The 15,469-nt window shown below is 41.7% G+C and overlaps 1 protein-coding gene across 7 annotated transcripts in view; it reads left to right on the plus strand.

Annotated features, from left to right (window-relative positions):
* LOC132894120 (zinc finger protein 883-like) overlaps window positions 1-15,469 on the plus strand; it is a 109,889-nt gene that overhangs the window by 78,542 nt on the left and 15,878 nt on the right. For 4 of the 7 annotated variants that reach the window (XM_060933451.1, XM_060933449.1, XM_060933450.1 and 1 more), the window contains 3 exons: window positions 1,153-1,424; window positions 12,085-12,152; window positions 12,325-12,503. The exons of 1 other annotated variant lie outside the window; for it this stretch is intronic. In XM_060933451.1, coding sequence (XP_060789434.1) covers window positions 1,153-1,424; window positions 12,085-12,152; window positions 12,325-12,503 — 519 coding nt within the window. Of the gene's footprint in view, window positions 1-1,152; window positions 1,425-12,084; window positions 12,153-12,324; window positions 12,504-15,469 lie in introns of those variants that run through there. 2 more of the 7 variants (XM_060933454.1, XM_060933455.1) reach the window with 2 other exon arrangements.

Raw genomic sequence — 15,469 nt, forward strand, 5'->3', positions numbered from 1 at the left:
GAGATATGGATTGGAACGAAGAGGAATGAAGGTGAGCAGTAGCAAAACAGAATACATGTGCATCAGTGAGAATGGGGATGAGAGTGTCGTGAAGATGCAAGGAGTAGACGTAAAGTTAGTTGGTGAATTCAAGTACCTGGGGTCATCTGTGCAGGAAAATGGGGTCTGCGATAGTGAGGTGAGAAGGAGAGTGCAGGCAGGGTGGAGCAGTTGGAGAAGGATTTTGGGAGTCATTTGTGATAGGTAAGATGTATAAGACAGTAGTGAGACCAGCTGTGATGTATGGATTGGCGACCATACCCTTAATGAAGAGACAGGAGGCAAAGTTGGAGGTGGCAGAGTTGAGGATGTTAAGGTTTGCGATGGGAGTGACAAGGTTGGACAGGATAAGGAACGAGCACATCAGAGGGACAGCACATGTGGAGAGCTTGGGAATTAAGCCAAGAGAGATGAGACTGAGATGGTATGGGCACATCCTGAGAAGAGATGCAGAGCATGTGGGAAGGAGAATGTTGAGGATGGAGCTGCCAGGCAAACGAAAACGAGGAAGGCCAAAGAAGAGATACATGGATGTGATGAGAGAGGACATGAAAGTGGCAGGTGTGTTAGAGAAGGATGCTGAAGACAGGGAGCAGTGGAGATGAAATATCCGCTGTGGCGACCCCTAATCGGGGGCAGCCAAAAGAAGCAGCAGCAGTGCAGTTATTTGCACAGTTATATTTGTTTGTACTTGCATGTGATTTCATCATGAATTTGGTAGATTCTGTTTTCTAAAAGATAGCCAAATAAGTTGCTGAATTTAAAACAACCATGACCCTGACCAGGCAGGTTCGAAGAATGCTGTCAGTAGATCACGTAGTGCCACACTCATGTTATTGAACGTTGTTTTATTTTGCCCTGCAAGCTTCATATCTGACCACTTATTTACTCCCACTAGTAAGTAAAAATTCATACTCCTGTACCTTGTTGTGTCCTGTAAGATCTCAGTCCTGATGGACACCTCTCGTCTCAACCACATGCTCAGTGAACCTTTCTGGCAAGCTTTCTTTGGATAAACTTTATACAGTACTAATGTTATGGTCTTAGATATAATCACACATTGCACATGGTTTTGGGCCTCATTTCTTCCTATTGTGTTTTCTCTACTTCCAGACTGTGAAGTTTGCAAATCCTTCTTCTTCAGCAAATGTGAGGTTCATGGACCGCCCCTCTTCATCCCAGATACTCCTGTTCCCATGGGAGTCCCTGACCGAGCCAGACAAACTCTTCCTCCTGGGTTAGAAATCCAGAAGTCCAGTATTCCTGATGCAGGCCTGGGAGTGTTTAATAAGGGGGAGACTGTTCCAATAGGTGCACACTTCGGACCCTATCAGGGAGAGCTGGTAAACAGAGCGGAATCCAGGAACAGTGGATACTCCTGGGTTGTGAGTTTGTCATAAATTAAAAAAATTAAACAAGCCTTACCTGTAAGGTGAAGTTTGATTGTGATTCTACTAAGTCTGAGGTGACGCACTGAGGGTTAACCTGAGATGCACACCTGCTGCTGAGGATATTCATATTTTTAAATATTGTGGGCATGATTATAAAGAACAAGACAAAAAAGAAAAGAACAAGGGAATGGGGAATAGATCTAATTGCAAGGGAGGGCATGTTCACCCTGAGTGTGTCACTGAAGACTCGGTTGAATCACAGTTGAACTTCACCTGACAGGTAAGGCTTGTCTAATTTTTTCATTCTACCAAATCCTGGTGATGCCACTTCCTGTCAACATGAGGTTTTACAGCAATAATTGTGGTCCCAACAATATTATTCAGCCAGGAAAAGATTATTGTAACATAACCATATCAACCAACCAGATCCACTCATTGTAATATAGCTGCAGCAAAGATATTCTCAGTAATCACAGGTTTGTTATAAAATGTGTGAAAAGTTGAGTCCCGAGACCATTCTCTATGCTTCAATATTTCTTCAGTGGGAATCCCCTGACTGGTTTTTGAAATGGCTGCAGATCTGTTACTGTGAGCTTTGAACTGTGTTGTATCCACATCACTTGCTTGCAGAATGGTTTTAATCCATCGTCCAATAGTGCCTGTTAGTAACAGGTCGATATGGCTTGATATAGGATAACAGTTGGCGCGTATAGACAGGATCACAAAGAGGCTTTGTTCGGTCAAGATTGTGCTTCAGAGTAGTGTAAACCAGGGCTTTGAACCGGTTCAAGGAACGAAAACCGGGAACTTTTTCTATTTCACATGGAACAGAAACGAAACCAGAAACTTTATTATTTTTTATGTTCCGGAACAGAAACGCTTATTAAAAATAATGGTAACCGGTTAATACCAGTTTTTATTTCGTTCCTCAAAGTTTCTGTAGCCTACAAATAAGTCATTCTTCTCCTGCGCAAGTTTCTATGACCCGCTGGGGTTCACTTCCTGTGTGACGTTCACTGATTGAATGGAGAGAGCGGGAAGGTGGACTACTATCATGTCTCCATGTGATAATAAGTGAGTAAGTGCATTACTGAGTGTCTGAGCAAAGAAGAGCCTGAACGTTGCAACCTCCCTATTGGCTGTTTATTGGTTGTTTGTAAAAATGTATCAGTTGTTGCTCTTCCCACGGGAATCATCGCGGGCTCGAGAGACGAGACCTGACGAGTTAGTTCGTTGGTAGCAGAACAAAATGTCTGGACACAAATCGGGTTTTCAGAAAAGGAAAGAAAATAAACGGAGGGTCGAAAATACAAAAAAGGAGGCAGAAAATGCAAAACGAGTTTTAAGGTAGGACAAATGGTTACTTTATTTTTTTTTAAAGATATTTTTTTGGGCTTTTTGCACCTTTATTGGATAGGACAGTGCAGAGACAGGAAATGAGCGGGAGAGAGAGAGAGACGGGAAGGGATCGGGAAATGACCTCGGGCCGGAATCGAACCCGGGTCGCCCGCATTCATGGTATGGCGCCTTAACCACCTGAGCCACGACGCCCCCAAAATGGTTACTTTTTAAGGCAGCCCGCCGTGGCTGCAGGCTTTCAGTTGTCATTGAATGGTTACTTTTCTGAGGCAGCCCGCCGTGGCTGCCTGCAGCCTTATTTATTATAGCCCATTTAGTTCAAATAGTTGATATAAAATGTTTATAGTTATGTGATGGTTGTCCTGATTTAGACTGGTGTTTTTGTTTTTTGTTTTTTGTTTTTTGGGGGGGGGTTGCGCGATGTTGCACCCGGGTCCAGATTAGGGCAGAACCGGCCCTGGCTACATTTCAGGTGTAGTTTGTTTTATGTATGTACTTGCATAGATGTGTACTTGGTCTTCCAATATGGCGCCTAACAAAATCTCGCGGCGCGGTGACGTCATGCAGTAGCCCTCTATAGGGCCTGACTAGCCTTTGGTAACACACTAAACTAATTATCTTTTCATTTTTGGCACTTTTTCTGTTTGTGTAGATGGGAAGACGTACTGAGAATCCAAATCACCAACATTTGAAATAATAATTGTTTTGAATTATTTCTTGTCTTATTTAATGAAGGTTGTAATAGAATTAGCCTACATTTGGCTTAAGCTGGATGAGACAGAGACATAATTTTATAGCCATTTGTTAAACAGCTGACAGGGAACGTAATTAACCGTTCCGGGAACGAAATTTTTTTGTTCTAACCGGTTCGGGAACGTCTATTTAATGGTGGAACCCAAAACCGGAAACGTTAAAATTCCGTTTCTGTTCGGAACGAACCAATAGGAAAAAAATTCTGGTTCAAAGCCCTGGTGTAAACACAGTGGTTGTTTATGGTATTTCCTCACAAAGAGTGATAATGGAGTTTTCCCAGGTCTGTCTTGTTTAACATGCTCTCGTATGTAGAATACATAATAATCTGTAGTTGCCTTCATAGCATCATTATCAAGAAACGATAAGGTCTGGCATCTTTGTCCTGATGTCAGTGCTAGCAGCACAACTCCTTTCAGTGTTAATTCATTTACTGACAATTTCTCAAGTGGATATAATAGTTGTATGTACTCCAAGACCAGAGTGACATCCCAAGTTTCTTGATATCGAGGAGCAGGCTTGGCGCGATGGAATACACCTTTGCACTATGAAAGGATGAGCAGCTACAGTGCAGTGAGAACCAGGAAATTCAAATCCCATGAAATGATTCGATCCTTCTGAGCATGCTGTATTGAGTGTGGAGTAAGATAGATGTTGTATATGAAGGCTGTGAAGAAACATGGTATTGACGTTTGGGTGCATTGAATCAACTTTTTCCCTGTATACAAAATGCACACCATCTTTTGATGTGTGAAGAGGTATGAGATGATTGGACAACTGTGGCAGAAGTGGTGAGGGAGACAGCTAGGAAGGTGCTAGGAATGACCTCAGGACAAAGAAAGGAAGACAAGGGGACTTGGTAGTGGAATAACAAAGTCCAGGAGAGTATATGGGGAAGAAGTTGGCAGTGCAAAACTGGGATAAAAAGAGAGAGCAGACAAGAATACAATGAGATCTGAGAGAAAGCAAAGAGAGCAGTGGCAAAGGGGAAGGAAAAGCCTATTAATGAACAACATGAAAGGTTAGAAACTAAGGATGGAGAAAAGGGCCTGTACTGATCAGCAAGACAGCGAGATAAAGCTGGGAATGATGTGCAGCAGATTAGGCTGATAAAGGATGCAGATGGAAATACTGTACGCTGACAAGTGAAGAGTGTGTGTTGAGAAGGTGGATGGAGAACTTGGAGAACATAATGAATGAAGAAAATGAGAGAGAGAAGGTTGGCCAAGGTGGAGATAGTGAATCAGGAAGTAGAGCAAATTAGCAAGGAGGAAGTAAGGTGAGCTATGAAGAGAATGAAAATCGGTAAGGCAATCAGGCCAGATGATATACCAGTGGAGGCATGAAGAGGCTTACGAGAGATGCAGTTGACTTTTTGAGTAGTCGGTTTAACAAGATTTTGGAAAGTGAGAGGATGCCTGAGGAGTGGAGAAGTAGAATACTGGTACCAATATTCAAGAACAAGCGCAATGTCCAGTGCTGCAGTAACTATAGAGGCATAAAGTTGACCAGCCCACAGCATGAAGTTATGGGAAAGAGTAGTGGAAGGTAGGCTAAGAGGAGAGGTGGAGATATGTGAGCGGCATTATGGTTTGATGCCAGGAAAGAGTACTATAGATGCAATATTTGCATTGAGAATGTTGATGGAAAAGTATAGAGAAGGCCAGAAGGAGCTGCATTGTGGATTTAGAGAAGGCATATGACAGGATGCTGAGAGAGGAGTTGTAGTACTGCATGAGGAAATCAGGAGTGGCAGAGAAATATGTGAGATTGGTGCAGGATATGTATGAGGACCGTGTGACAGCAGTGAGATGTGTAGTGGGAATGACAGACGCATTTAAGGTAGATGTTGGATTGCACCAAGGCTCGGCCCTAAGCGCTTTCTTGTTTGCAATGATAATGGACAGGTTGACAGACGACATCAGGCAAGAGGCCCCATGGATAATGATGTTTGCAGATAATCTTGTGATCTGGAGTGAGAACCGGGAGCAAGTAGAAAAAAAACTTGGCGCCATGGAGAAATGCGCTAGAGAGAAGGGGAAAGAAAGTCAGTAGGAGCAGGATAAAGCTCATGTGTGTGAATGAAGGTGACGACAGTGGAATGGTACAGCTAAAGGAATAGAAGTGGTCAAAGCAGGGGAGTTCAGATATCTAGGGTCAACTGTACAAAGTAATGGTGAGTGCCGAAGTGAAGAAAAGAGTGCAAGCAGGTTGGAACGGATGGAGGAGAGTGTCAGGAGTGATTTGTGACCGATGCCAGCAAGAGTGAATGGGAAAGTGTACAAGACAGTAATAAGACCAGCTATGTTGCGTGGTTTGGAGACAGTGGCACGGACAAAAAGTCAGGAGGCTGAACTGGAGGTAGCAGAGCTGAAGATGTTGAGATTCTCACTGGGAGTGGAAAAGTTGGACAAGATTAGAAATGAGAGTATTAGGAGGACAGCACATGCAGGACGACTTGGAAACAAAGTGAGAGAGACGATCTTGAGATGGTTTGGACACGTACAGAGAAGAGATCCAGGGTATATTGGGAAAAGAATGCTGGAGATGGAGCCGTCAGGTAGAATGAAAAGAAGACGACCAAAGATTAGATTTATGTATGTGGTGAAGGAGGACATGAGGACAGTTGGTGATGATCACTGTTGCTTGCTCCAACACTATTTTTTTGGAGGCATCTTCCAATTAGACAAAATGGCAGGAAAGCATAACTGTAAGTAAAGATAGACCAATCCACATAAGAGGAATATGGCTCTTGCTTCCATGACACACATGTAGGAGTTTGATGATGAATTTGACTTGGAAACAGATCAATCTTGGTAACACAAAAAAAAAATCCCACAAATATTCTCAAATACCCAAGGATTTAACTGCCATTCTATTCCATTCTCAAAATGGTGGGACAAGGAGTCTGCAGGTACATTTCAAGTGTCCTGGCTGATGGGGAGCAGAGCCAATTATGTCTATTGATTGCCCATAGCTAAATTTCCTTCGCAAGCCGATTACATTCTTTGCTCCTACAACCTCCCATAGCATTAATATAAAAAACTGTCATCACATTGTCAGACATAACTCTAATGAGTTGATTGGACACTGTTCCAAGTAATGACATGAGCCCTAGTTTCACTGCAGGCATTTGAAGAATATTGATATGAGCTTCAGTTTGAGACCATAATCCTTGTGTTTGGCTGAGGTGAGATGCTGCACCCCCCATCCCATGCCTGTTCGAAGTGTAATGGGTGGACTCGTAGTTATTGCCTGTGAGCCTGATTTCCTCTGATTGATACATTTGTATAACACAGGTCTAGAAGGCCCAGTGGAGAGTTGAGTGGACACGTGATGTACATGTTTTCACTGTGTTCTGCCAAACTGACATAAATTGCTCCCCACGTCTCCTCAGTGACGTAGACTCTGCCTTAGTGGAAGTCTCCGGCGAGGAGTGCTGATTGCGAGGTCCCATACAATTGAAAGTCTCAGGCGAGTCGGAGAGGGGATTCCCCGCCGAGGCTGCATGCATTGTGTTAGCATAAGCATGTAGCCTATGGTAAATGAATCGTGTGTTGGATTAGCACTAATCCCATGTTTTAGAAAATCAAAAATGTTTGCCTTGGGCCCCTCTGGGGTGTCACCAATCCATCTGCAAAGTATGGAGTATGTGTGTCCAACCGTGTCGATTTGCATAGGCGAACAGACAGCCTTCCTTTAGTCGTATAGATTACCATAATCAATATTCCTGCAGGTTGTTGGAAGCAACCTGACCCACCACTCTAATTCATGAATGCTTTCTGAAAACTGAGACACTTTTTCTTCAAGATCCCCTAGGGCAGACTTCAAGGTTAAATCCTTGTCATATTCCAAGCTTCTATAATAAAGGGGCCCACATTCAGCCCCAGTAAAAGTAAAAACCAAAGTTCCTACTAGTGATGCAACTTCACGCATCATAAATTCCTTGGCCTGTAAGTATTTTTTGCACGTGAGAATAATTTTATCAACTTCCTTTGGGGTTAACCAAACGGTCATTGAGGTAGAGTTCAACTGAAACCCCAGTAACTCTAAACACTGTGGAAGGTGAACTACAGACTTGTTTGGGTGAATAACAAATCCCAGTTGAGTAAACAATTGAACTGCATGCAACATTGCCTCACGACAAGCATCCTCAGTGTCCTCTGTATAAAAGGAATCATCAATTTAACCCAAACAATTGTCCCCATACTGTGTTCCCAAAGTAGAAAAAAAGGCTTCAACACCTTGGTAAAAATGCAAGGGCGACTGATCAACCCCATGCACAGGGCTCTCAACTGAAATAGTAAACCCCTCCATGCAAACTTTTTTTTTTCTTTACTCACATCAATTTCTTTGCCAATGTAATCTCCAAACAACTCCCCTGTTTATTGGTGTAACAGAGTTGCAAAGGGAAGAAAACTGGGAATTGAGCTCTGGTCTTGTAGCTTCTCGGCAACAAAGATTTAGCTCCCGGTTCCCAGCTAATGCCAATACTAGAGCGTGTATAAGTCTGGGTTTCATCTCATCTGTTGCTTTTTCACAAGCATTGATCATGACATGCATTTAATAAATAGGCCTAATGGTTAGAGAAGCAGCTTTGGGACCAAAAGGTCGCTGGTTTGATTTCCTGAACCAGCAGGAATGGCTGAAATGCCCTTGAGCAAGGCACCTAATCGCCAACTCCTCCTCAGGCTTCTCTGGGTATGTTGTACATTGTTCTGGATAAGAACCTCTGCTAAATGCCATTAATGTAAAACAAAGCACTGTTGAGCTTTCTGGAATGCCTTATCTGCCAACTTGTTACTTTGACTGGCCTTTAATTGGTTCCAGACTGCCCTGTTAACTTCTGGGGGAGACTCACAGAGGACAGTTTTCTCGCTTCTGATATCACGTTATCGGTTCTTCAAGCTTTGTTTTGGGTAATTTTCCTTTGATAAGCTCCTCAGCCGTACCGGCTAATTTTTTGTCAACAAAAGGACCCATCTTATATTGTTTAGAATTCTTGTACAATATCATCAAAATTTGATTTAGAGGCCTCACCCATTAAATAGTTGGTAATAGCTGCACCCACTGTAGGTGAGCAGGGTTCCCCTGGGATCTGAAAAATATTTTCCACTTTTTTCCTTGAAAATTAAAATTCAATAAGGACAGTTGTTCTCATGAGTTTACATACCCTGGCAGAATCTATGATTCTTTGACCATTTTTCAGAGAATATGAATGATGACACAAAAACATCTTTTCCACTCATGCTTAGTGGTTGGGTGAAACCATTTATTGTCAAACGACTGTGTTTTCTCTTTTTAAATCATAATGACAACAGAAACTACCCAAATGACCCTGATCAAAAGTTCACATACCCTGGTGATTTTGGCCTGATAACATGCACAGAAGTTGACACAAATGGGTTTGAATGGCTACTAAAGGTAACATCTTCACCTGTGATCTGTTTGCTTGTAATCAGTGTGTGTGCATAAAAGCTGAGTGAGTTTCTGGGATCCAGACAGACTCTCGCATCTTTCATCCAGCCACTGACGTTTCTGGATTCTGAGTCATGGGGAAAGCAAAAGAATGGTCAACGGATCTACGGGAAAAGGTAGTTGAACTGTATAAAACAGGAAAGGGATACAAAAAGATATCCACGGAATTGATAATGCCGGTCAGCAGTGTTCAAACTGTGATTAACAAATGGAAAATCAGGGGCTCTGTTAAAACCAAACCACGGTCAGGTAGACCAACAAAAATTTACGCCAAACAGCACAGAGACAAGCCTCAAAACTTCTGGAACAAGGTAATTTGGAGTGATGAGACCAAAATTGAACTTTTTGGCCACAAACATAAACGTTACATTTGGAGAGGTGTCAACAAGGCCTATGATGAAAGGAACACCATTCCTACTGTAAAGCACGGAGGTGGATCGCTGATGTTTTGGGGATGTGTGAGCTACAAAGGAACAGGAAACTTGGTCAAAGTTGAAGGAAAGATGAATGCAGCACGTTATCAGCAAATACTGGAGGCAAATTTGCAGTCATCAGCCCGGAAGCTGCGCATGGGACGTACTTGGACGTTCCAACATGACAACGATCCAAAACACAAGGCCAAGTCGACCTGTCATTGGCTACAGCAGAACAAAGTGAAGGTTCTGGAGTGGCCATCTCAGTCTCCTGACCTCAATATCATTGAGCCACTCTGGGGAGATCTCAAGCGCGCAGTTCATGCAAGACAGCCCAGGAATTTACAGGAACTGGAGGCTTTTTGCCAAGAAGAATGGGCAGCTTTACCATCTGAGAAAATAAAGAGCCTCATCCACAACTACCACAAAAGACTTCAGGCTGTCATTGATGTTAGAGGGGGCAATACACGGTATTAAGAACTGGGGTATGTAAACTTTTGATCAGGGTCATTTGGATGTTTTTTGTTGTCATTATGATTTAAAAATAGAGAAAACAGTTGTTTATCAATAAATGGCTTCACCCAACCACTAACCATGAGTGGGGAAAAAAGTTTTTGTGTTATCATTCATATTCTCTGAAAAAAGGCCAAGAAAGCAAAAATTCTGCCAGGGTATGTAAACTTATGAGCACAACTGTATTCTTCACTTTTTCTTAGTCTGTATTTATTTCTTAGCTACCATCTTATCAAAGTGGACTTAATACAGGTTTATACCAACCAAACTGGCACAATTCAAATATTTGAATTGTTGACGAGTGTGACGAGCACCAGCGGGAACCCTGAGTGAGCCTTTTGAATTTCAGAAAACTCCTTATCTTCACCTTCCGATTCGTCATTATGTGCAAATTGACCTTCAGTGTGTTGAGTAATTTCCTCTTTAAATGATGCCAACATATCTTTCATCTCAGCTCGTCAAGACACAGGTGAGGGTGAGTCAAGAGCACTTTCATCCATGGTGAATTGTCACTATAAAACAAACAATTTGAGTAAAACTATGAGCTTCAATGAGCAAATAAGTAGAATTCATTATCTTATTGTTTTCCTTCCCTTTACATGCGTTCTTGTTTTAACTACAAGCATCTTGCAACCAGTAGAAATGGTTGGCTAGTACTTCAGTGTCCCTGAGGTAGATACTGGTTCATCTCAACTTGAGAAACTGCAACTTTTTTGAGATGCACTAGTATAAGCGTTTCCTACGTTTCAAAGGCTTTTATTAACAAATACATCAAGTGTATGCAAAGAGTCAATATTTACAGTGTTGACCCTTCTTTTTCAAGAGTCCTGCAATTTGCCCTGGCATGCTAGATATCAGCTTCTGGTCCAAATCCTGACTGATGGCAACTCATTCTTGCCTAATCAGTGCTTGGAGTTTATCACAATTTTTGGGTTTTTGTTTGTCCACTCGCTTTTTGAGGATTGACCACAGGTTCTTGATGGGATTAAGATCTGTGGAGTTTCCTGGCCATGGACCCAAAATTTCAATGTTTTATTCCCCGAGCCACTTAGCACCATGTCACTTTTGCCTTGTGACATGGTGCTCCATCATGCTGGAAAAAACATTGCTCATCACCACATTGCTCCTGGATCGTTGGGAGAAGTTGCTCTTGCAGGATGTTTTTGATGCCATTCTTTATTCATGGCTGTGTTCTTAGGCAAAATAGAGTAAGCCCATTCCCTTGGATGAGAAGCAACCCCACACATGAATAGTTTCAGGATGCTTTACTGTTGGCATGACACAGGACTCATGGTAGTGCTCACCTTTTCTTCTCCAGTCAGTCATTTTTCCAGGTGTCCCAAACAGTCTGAAGGGGGCTTCATCAGAGAAAATAACTTTTTGCATGACTTTTTGCAGACTGTAGAGGACTGGGGTAAAGTTATTTTCTCTGATGAAGCCCCCTTCAGACTGTCATCCAGCAATAGCCCTCCTGCAGTAGCCCCTCTCAAAACTACAGGACACATTTTACAACAAAACATTGACTAGAATTGGACTGAAGTTGAGTTCCACTGATTAAATTTTGATGAATACGAAACAAAGAGACTAAAATAAAACTACAATTTTCAGTCCAAGACTACAACAAAATTTAAAATTCTTTAAATTCAAAATTAACACTGCTATACTGAACTAAACCATCATTACTTCCAAATACTTGTGGCAAATAAATGACTTGTACAAATCCATAATATTTTATATAAAACCCATTTAGTGACCGAACTGACTTTAAAGGTGAGCATTTTTGTAGCGGTCTCTAAACAGACCAAAACACAAGGGACAGATATTTATCAGAGAGGTCTGATTGACAGCACAGTTTTGCCATGTCAAAGATGTAAAGCCTTTTATGAGAAACCTTTCGTTTACCTAAATTCTGATAAAGCCTTGCCTGCATTTTCCTATCATTACTAAATTCATCTCGGAACTTGTCGGCTGTTTTGTGAATCTAAAGATACAGTCAAGAACCTTTAATTCAGCCTTCATGATGCTTAATATAATATTGGCATGAGCCATTATTCTCGTTTCCGTATACCTTGTTTAAAGGTATAGATTGAATGATTGATTGATTTTAGTGAAGAAAATGTAAATGTGGTATTTTTTGACAGATATGCAGGAGCATGCAGTGTGAAGAATACATAGATGCCAAAAGAGAGATGCATGTGAATTGGATGAGGTGAGGAATACACCAGTTGGTCTTTTTAGTGATTTTATTTTACAGCTCCTCATTTGTTGGAAGAACTTTATCTTCTTGCTGTCACTGATTATCTCTGCCATGTGTTCTCCAAGTCTGTAACTCTGATCTGATTTTTATATTTTCTGGAACGTTACCGCACTCTTTTTTTTAGGTATGTGAATTGTACCCGTAACGATGAAGAACAGAATCTTGTGGCATTTCAGTATCAAGGGGGAATTCTGTATCGTTGCTGTCGACCCATTAATCCAGGACAGGAGCTCTTGGTGTGTTATGAAGAGGAGTACACCAAAGAACTTGGTCCTGTACCTACAGGAACAGCCAGACAGCAAGGTGTTACTATAGTCTTGTATAGATGTTGTTTTCTGCATTATCTCGTGACACATTTCTTAGCTTAACAGTGTTTCTGGGATGAAAGTTGTTGTTGTACATTGCAGTCTACAATAACCAGAGCACTCCTCCAGAGAACTGATTTTGGCCAGTTCCACCAACCAGGAAGGTCTTCTCTATCATATGACAATGACCAACCAGAGAGGGTGAAGTCTGTCAGCTTCCTTTCAAGTCAAGTCAACTTTATTGTCAAATATGCTATATATGTTCGACATACAGCACAGATGAAATTTCAGTCCTCTCTGACCCACGGGGCAAACAGGCAATGCAATAAATAAAAATAGAATAATTGAAAAAACAAACAAACAGTATAAACACTCTAGATAAGAACTAGACAAAGACTAAACACTCAGACAATATAAACACTAGATAAGAACTAGACAGACTAAACACTCATATATACATACAGTTAGGTCCATAGATTTTTGGACAGAGACAACATTTGTCTAATTTTGGTTCTGTACATTACCACAATGAATTTTGAACAAAACAATTCAGATGCAGTTGAAGTTCAGACTTTCAGCTTTAATTCAGTGGGTTGAACAAAATGATTGCATAAAAATGTGAGGAACTAAAGCATTTTTTAAACACAATCCCTTCATTTCAGGGGCTTAAAAGTAATTAGACAAATTAAATAATTGTAAATAAAATGTTCATTTCTAATACTTGGTTGAAAACCCTTTGTTGGCAATGACTGCCTGAATTCTTGAACTCATGGACATCACCAGATGCTGTGTTTCCTCCTATTTAATGCTCTGCCAGGCCTTTACTGCACCGGTTTTCAGTTGTTGTTTGTTTGTGGGCCTTTCTGTCTGAAGTTTAGTCTTTAACAAGTGAAATGCATGTTCAATTGGGTTGAGATCAGGTGACTGACGTGTCCATTCAAGAATATTCCACTTCTTTGCTTTAATAAACTCCTGGGGTTGCTTTGGCTTTATGTTTTGGGTCATTGTCCATCTGTATTATGAAATGCTGACCAATCAGTTTGGCTGCATTTGGCTGGATTTGAGCACACAGTATGTCTCTGAATACCTCAGAATTCATCCAGCTTCTTCTGTCCTGTGTCACATCATCAATAAACACTAGTGACCCAGTGCCACTGGCAGCCATGTATGCCCAAGCCATCACACTGCCTCCGCCGTGTTTTACAGATGATGTGGTATGCTTTGGATCATGAGCTGTACCACGCCTTCGCCATACTTTTTTCTTGCCATCATTCTGGTAGAGGTTGAGCTTGATTTCATCTGTCCAAAGAATGTTCTTCCAGAACTGTGCTGGCTTTTTTAGATGTTTTTTAGCAAAGTCCAATCTAGGCTTTTTATTCTTGAGGCTTATGAGTGGCTTGCACTGTGCAGTGAACCCTCTGTATTTACTTTCATGCAGTCTTCTCTTTATGGTAGATTTGGATATTGATACACCTACCTCCTGGAGAGTGTTGTTCACTTGCTTGGCTGTTGTGAAGGGGTTTCTCTTCACCATGGAAATTATTCTGCGATCATCCACCACTGTTGTCTTCTGTGGGCGTTCAGGTCTTTTTGCATTGATGAGTTCACCAGTGCTCGCTTTCTTTCTCAGGATGTACCAAACTGTAGATTTTGCCACTCCTAATATTGCAGCAATTTCTCGGCTGGGTTTTTTCTGTTTTCGCAGCTTAAGGATGGCTTGTTTCACCTGCATGGAGAGCTCCTTTGACCACATGTTTTCTTCACAGCAAAATCTTCCAAGTGCAAGCGCCACACCTCAAATCAACTCCAGGCCTTTTATCTGCTTAATTGAGAATGACATAACGAAGGAATTGCCCACATCTGCCCATGAAGTAGCCTTTGAGTCAATTGTCCAATTACTTTTGGTCCCTTTAAAAACGGGGTGGCACATGTTAAGGAGCTGAAACTCCTAAACCCTTCATCCAATTTTAATGTGGATACCCTCAAATGAAAGCTGAAAGTCTGGACTTTATGTTCATGTCCATTGTATAACTATAACTTGAATATGTTTCAGTAAACAGGTAAAAAAAAAACAAAATTTGTGTCAGTGTCCAAATATATATGGACCTAACTGTATAACACACACACACGTAAATTGGTGCAAATAAACAAACAGTCAAGGGTGTCTGTGAAGATTCTCAGGCCCTGTCCACACGGCAACGGATTCAGGTGACTCCGATACAATTGCTTATCGTTTAGGCCTGGCGTCCACACGGCACTGGCGTTTTGGGTGCCCAAAACACAATCTTTTTGAGAACGGGTTCCAGAGTGGAAAGATCTGGCAATGTTGCAGTTGCGAAGTCGTCTGGATGAGTAGAACGGATTTGTTTACGATGACGTCACAACCACATGACTGAGTGCGTCACGCCGGGTAGAAGTGCAACGAACTCGATGCGAGTTGTCAACAAATCCTATAACTTGGTTCATGAAACGCGCTTACAAAATATTTTCACTGTGAGTATTTATTGTGTAATGGTGCAGAGGGAGAGAGTCAATCCCGCCAGCAAAAATAGGGAAAAAAAGGAGCAATCTCACCTCTTCAGATGTTGATTTAAGTCCTACAATACATTCCTCAAAAAGGGTGTAGAAGAGCAAATTAATCCATCAACGTGTAGCATTCAATTTATTCCGGACCATTAAAGACGCCGCCTTCCGTGTAGAATCATACGTCATCCTTGCCGCCATATTGGATAGGTCAAAGCGGAGAATAAAGATTCATGTGCTGCGTTTAACTGTACCAACAGGTTTACCGTCCAAACGAGATCACATGGGATTGCCTTTCACAGGTGAGAAACAACAAATTAATCCATCAATGTGTAGCATTCAATTTATTCCGGACCATTAAAGACGCCGCCTTCCGCGTAGAATCATATGTCATCCTCGCCGCCATATTGGATAGGTCAAAGTGGAGACTAAAGATTAGCT

This window comes from Neoarius graeffei, chromosome 11 (genome assembly GCF_027579695.1).
Source record: "Neoarius graeffei isolate fNeoGra1 chromosome 11, fNeoGra1.pri, whole genome shotgun sequence".
NCBI classification, from domain to species: Eukaryota; Metazoa; Chordata; class Actinopteri; order Siluriformes; family Ariidae; genus Neoarius; species Neoarius graeffei.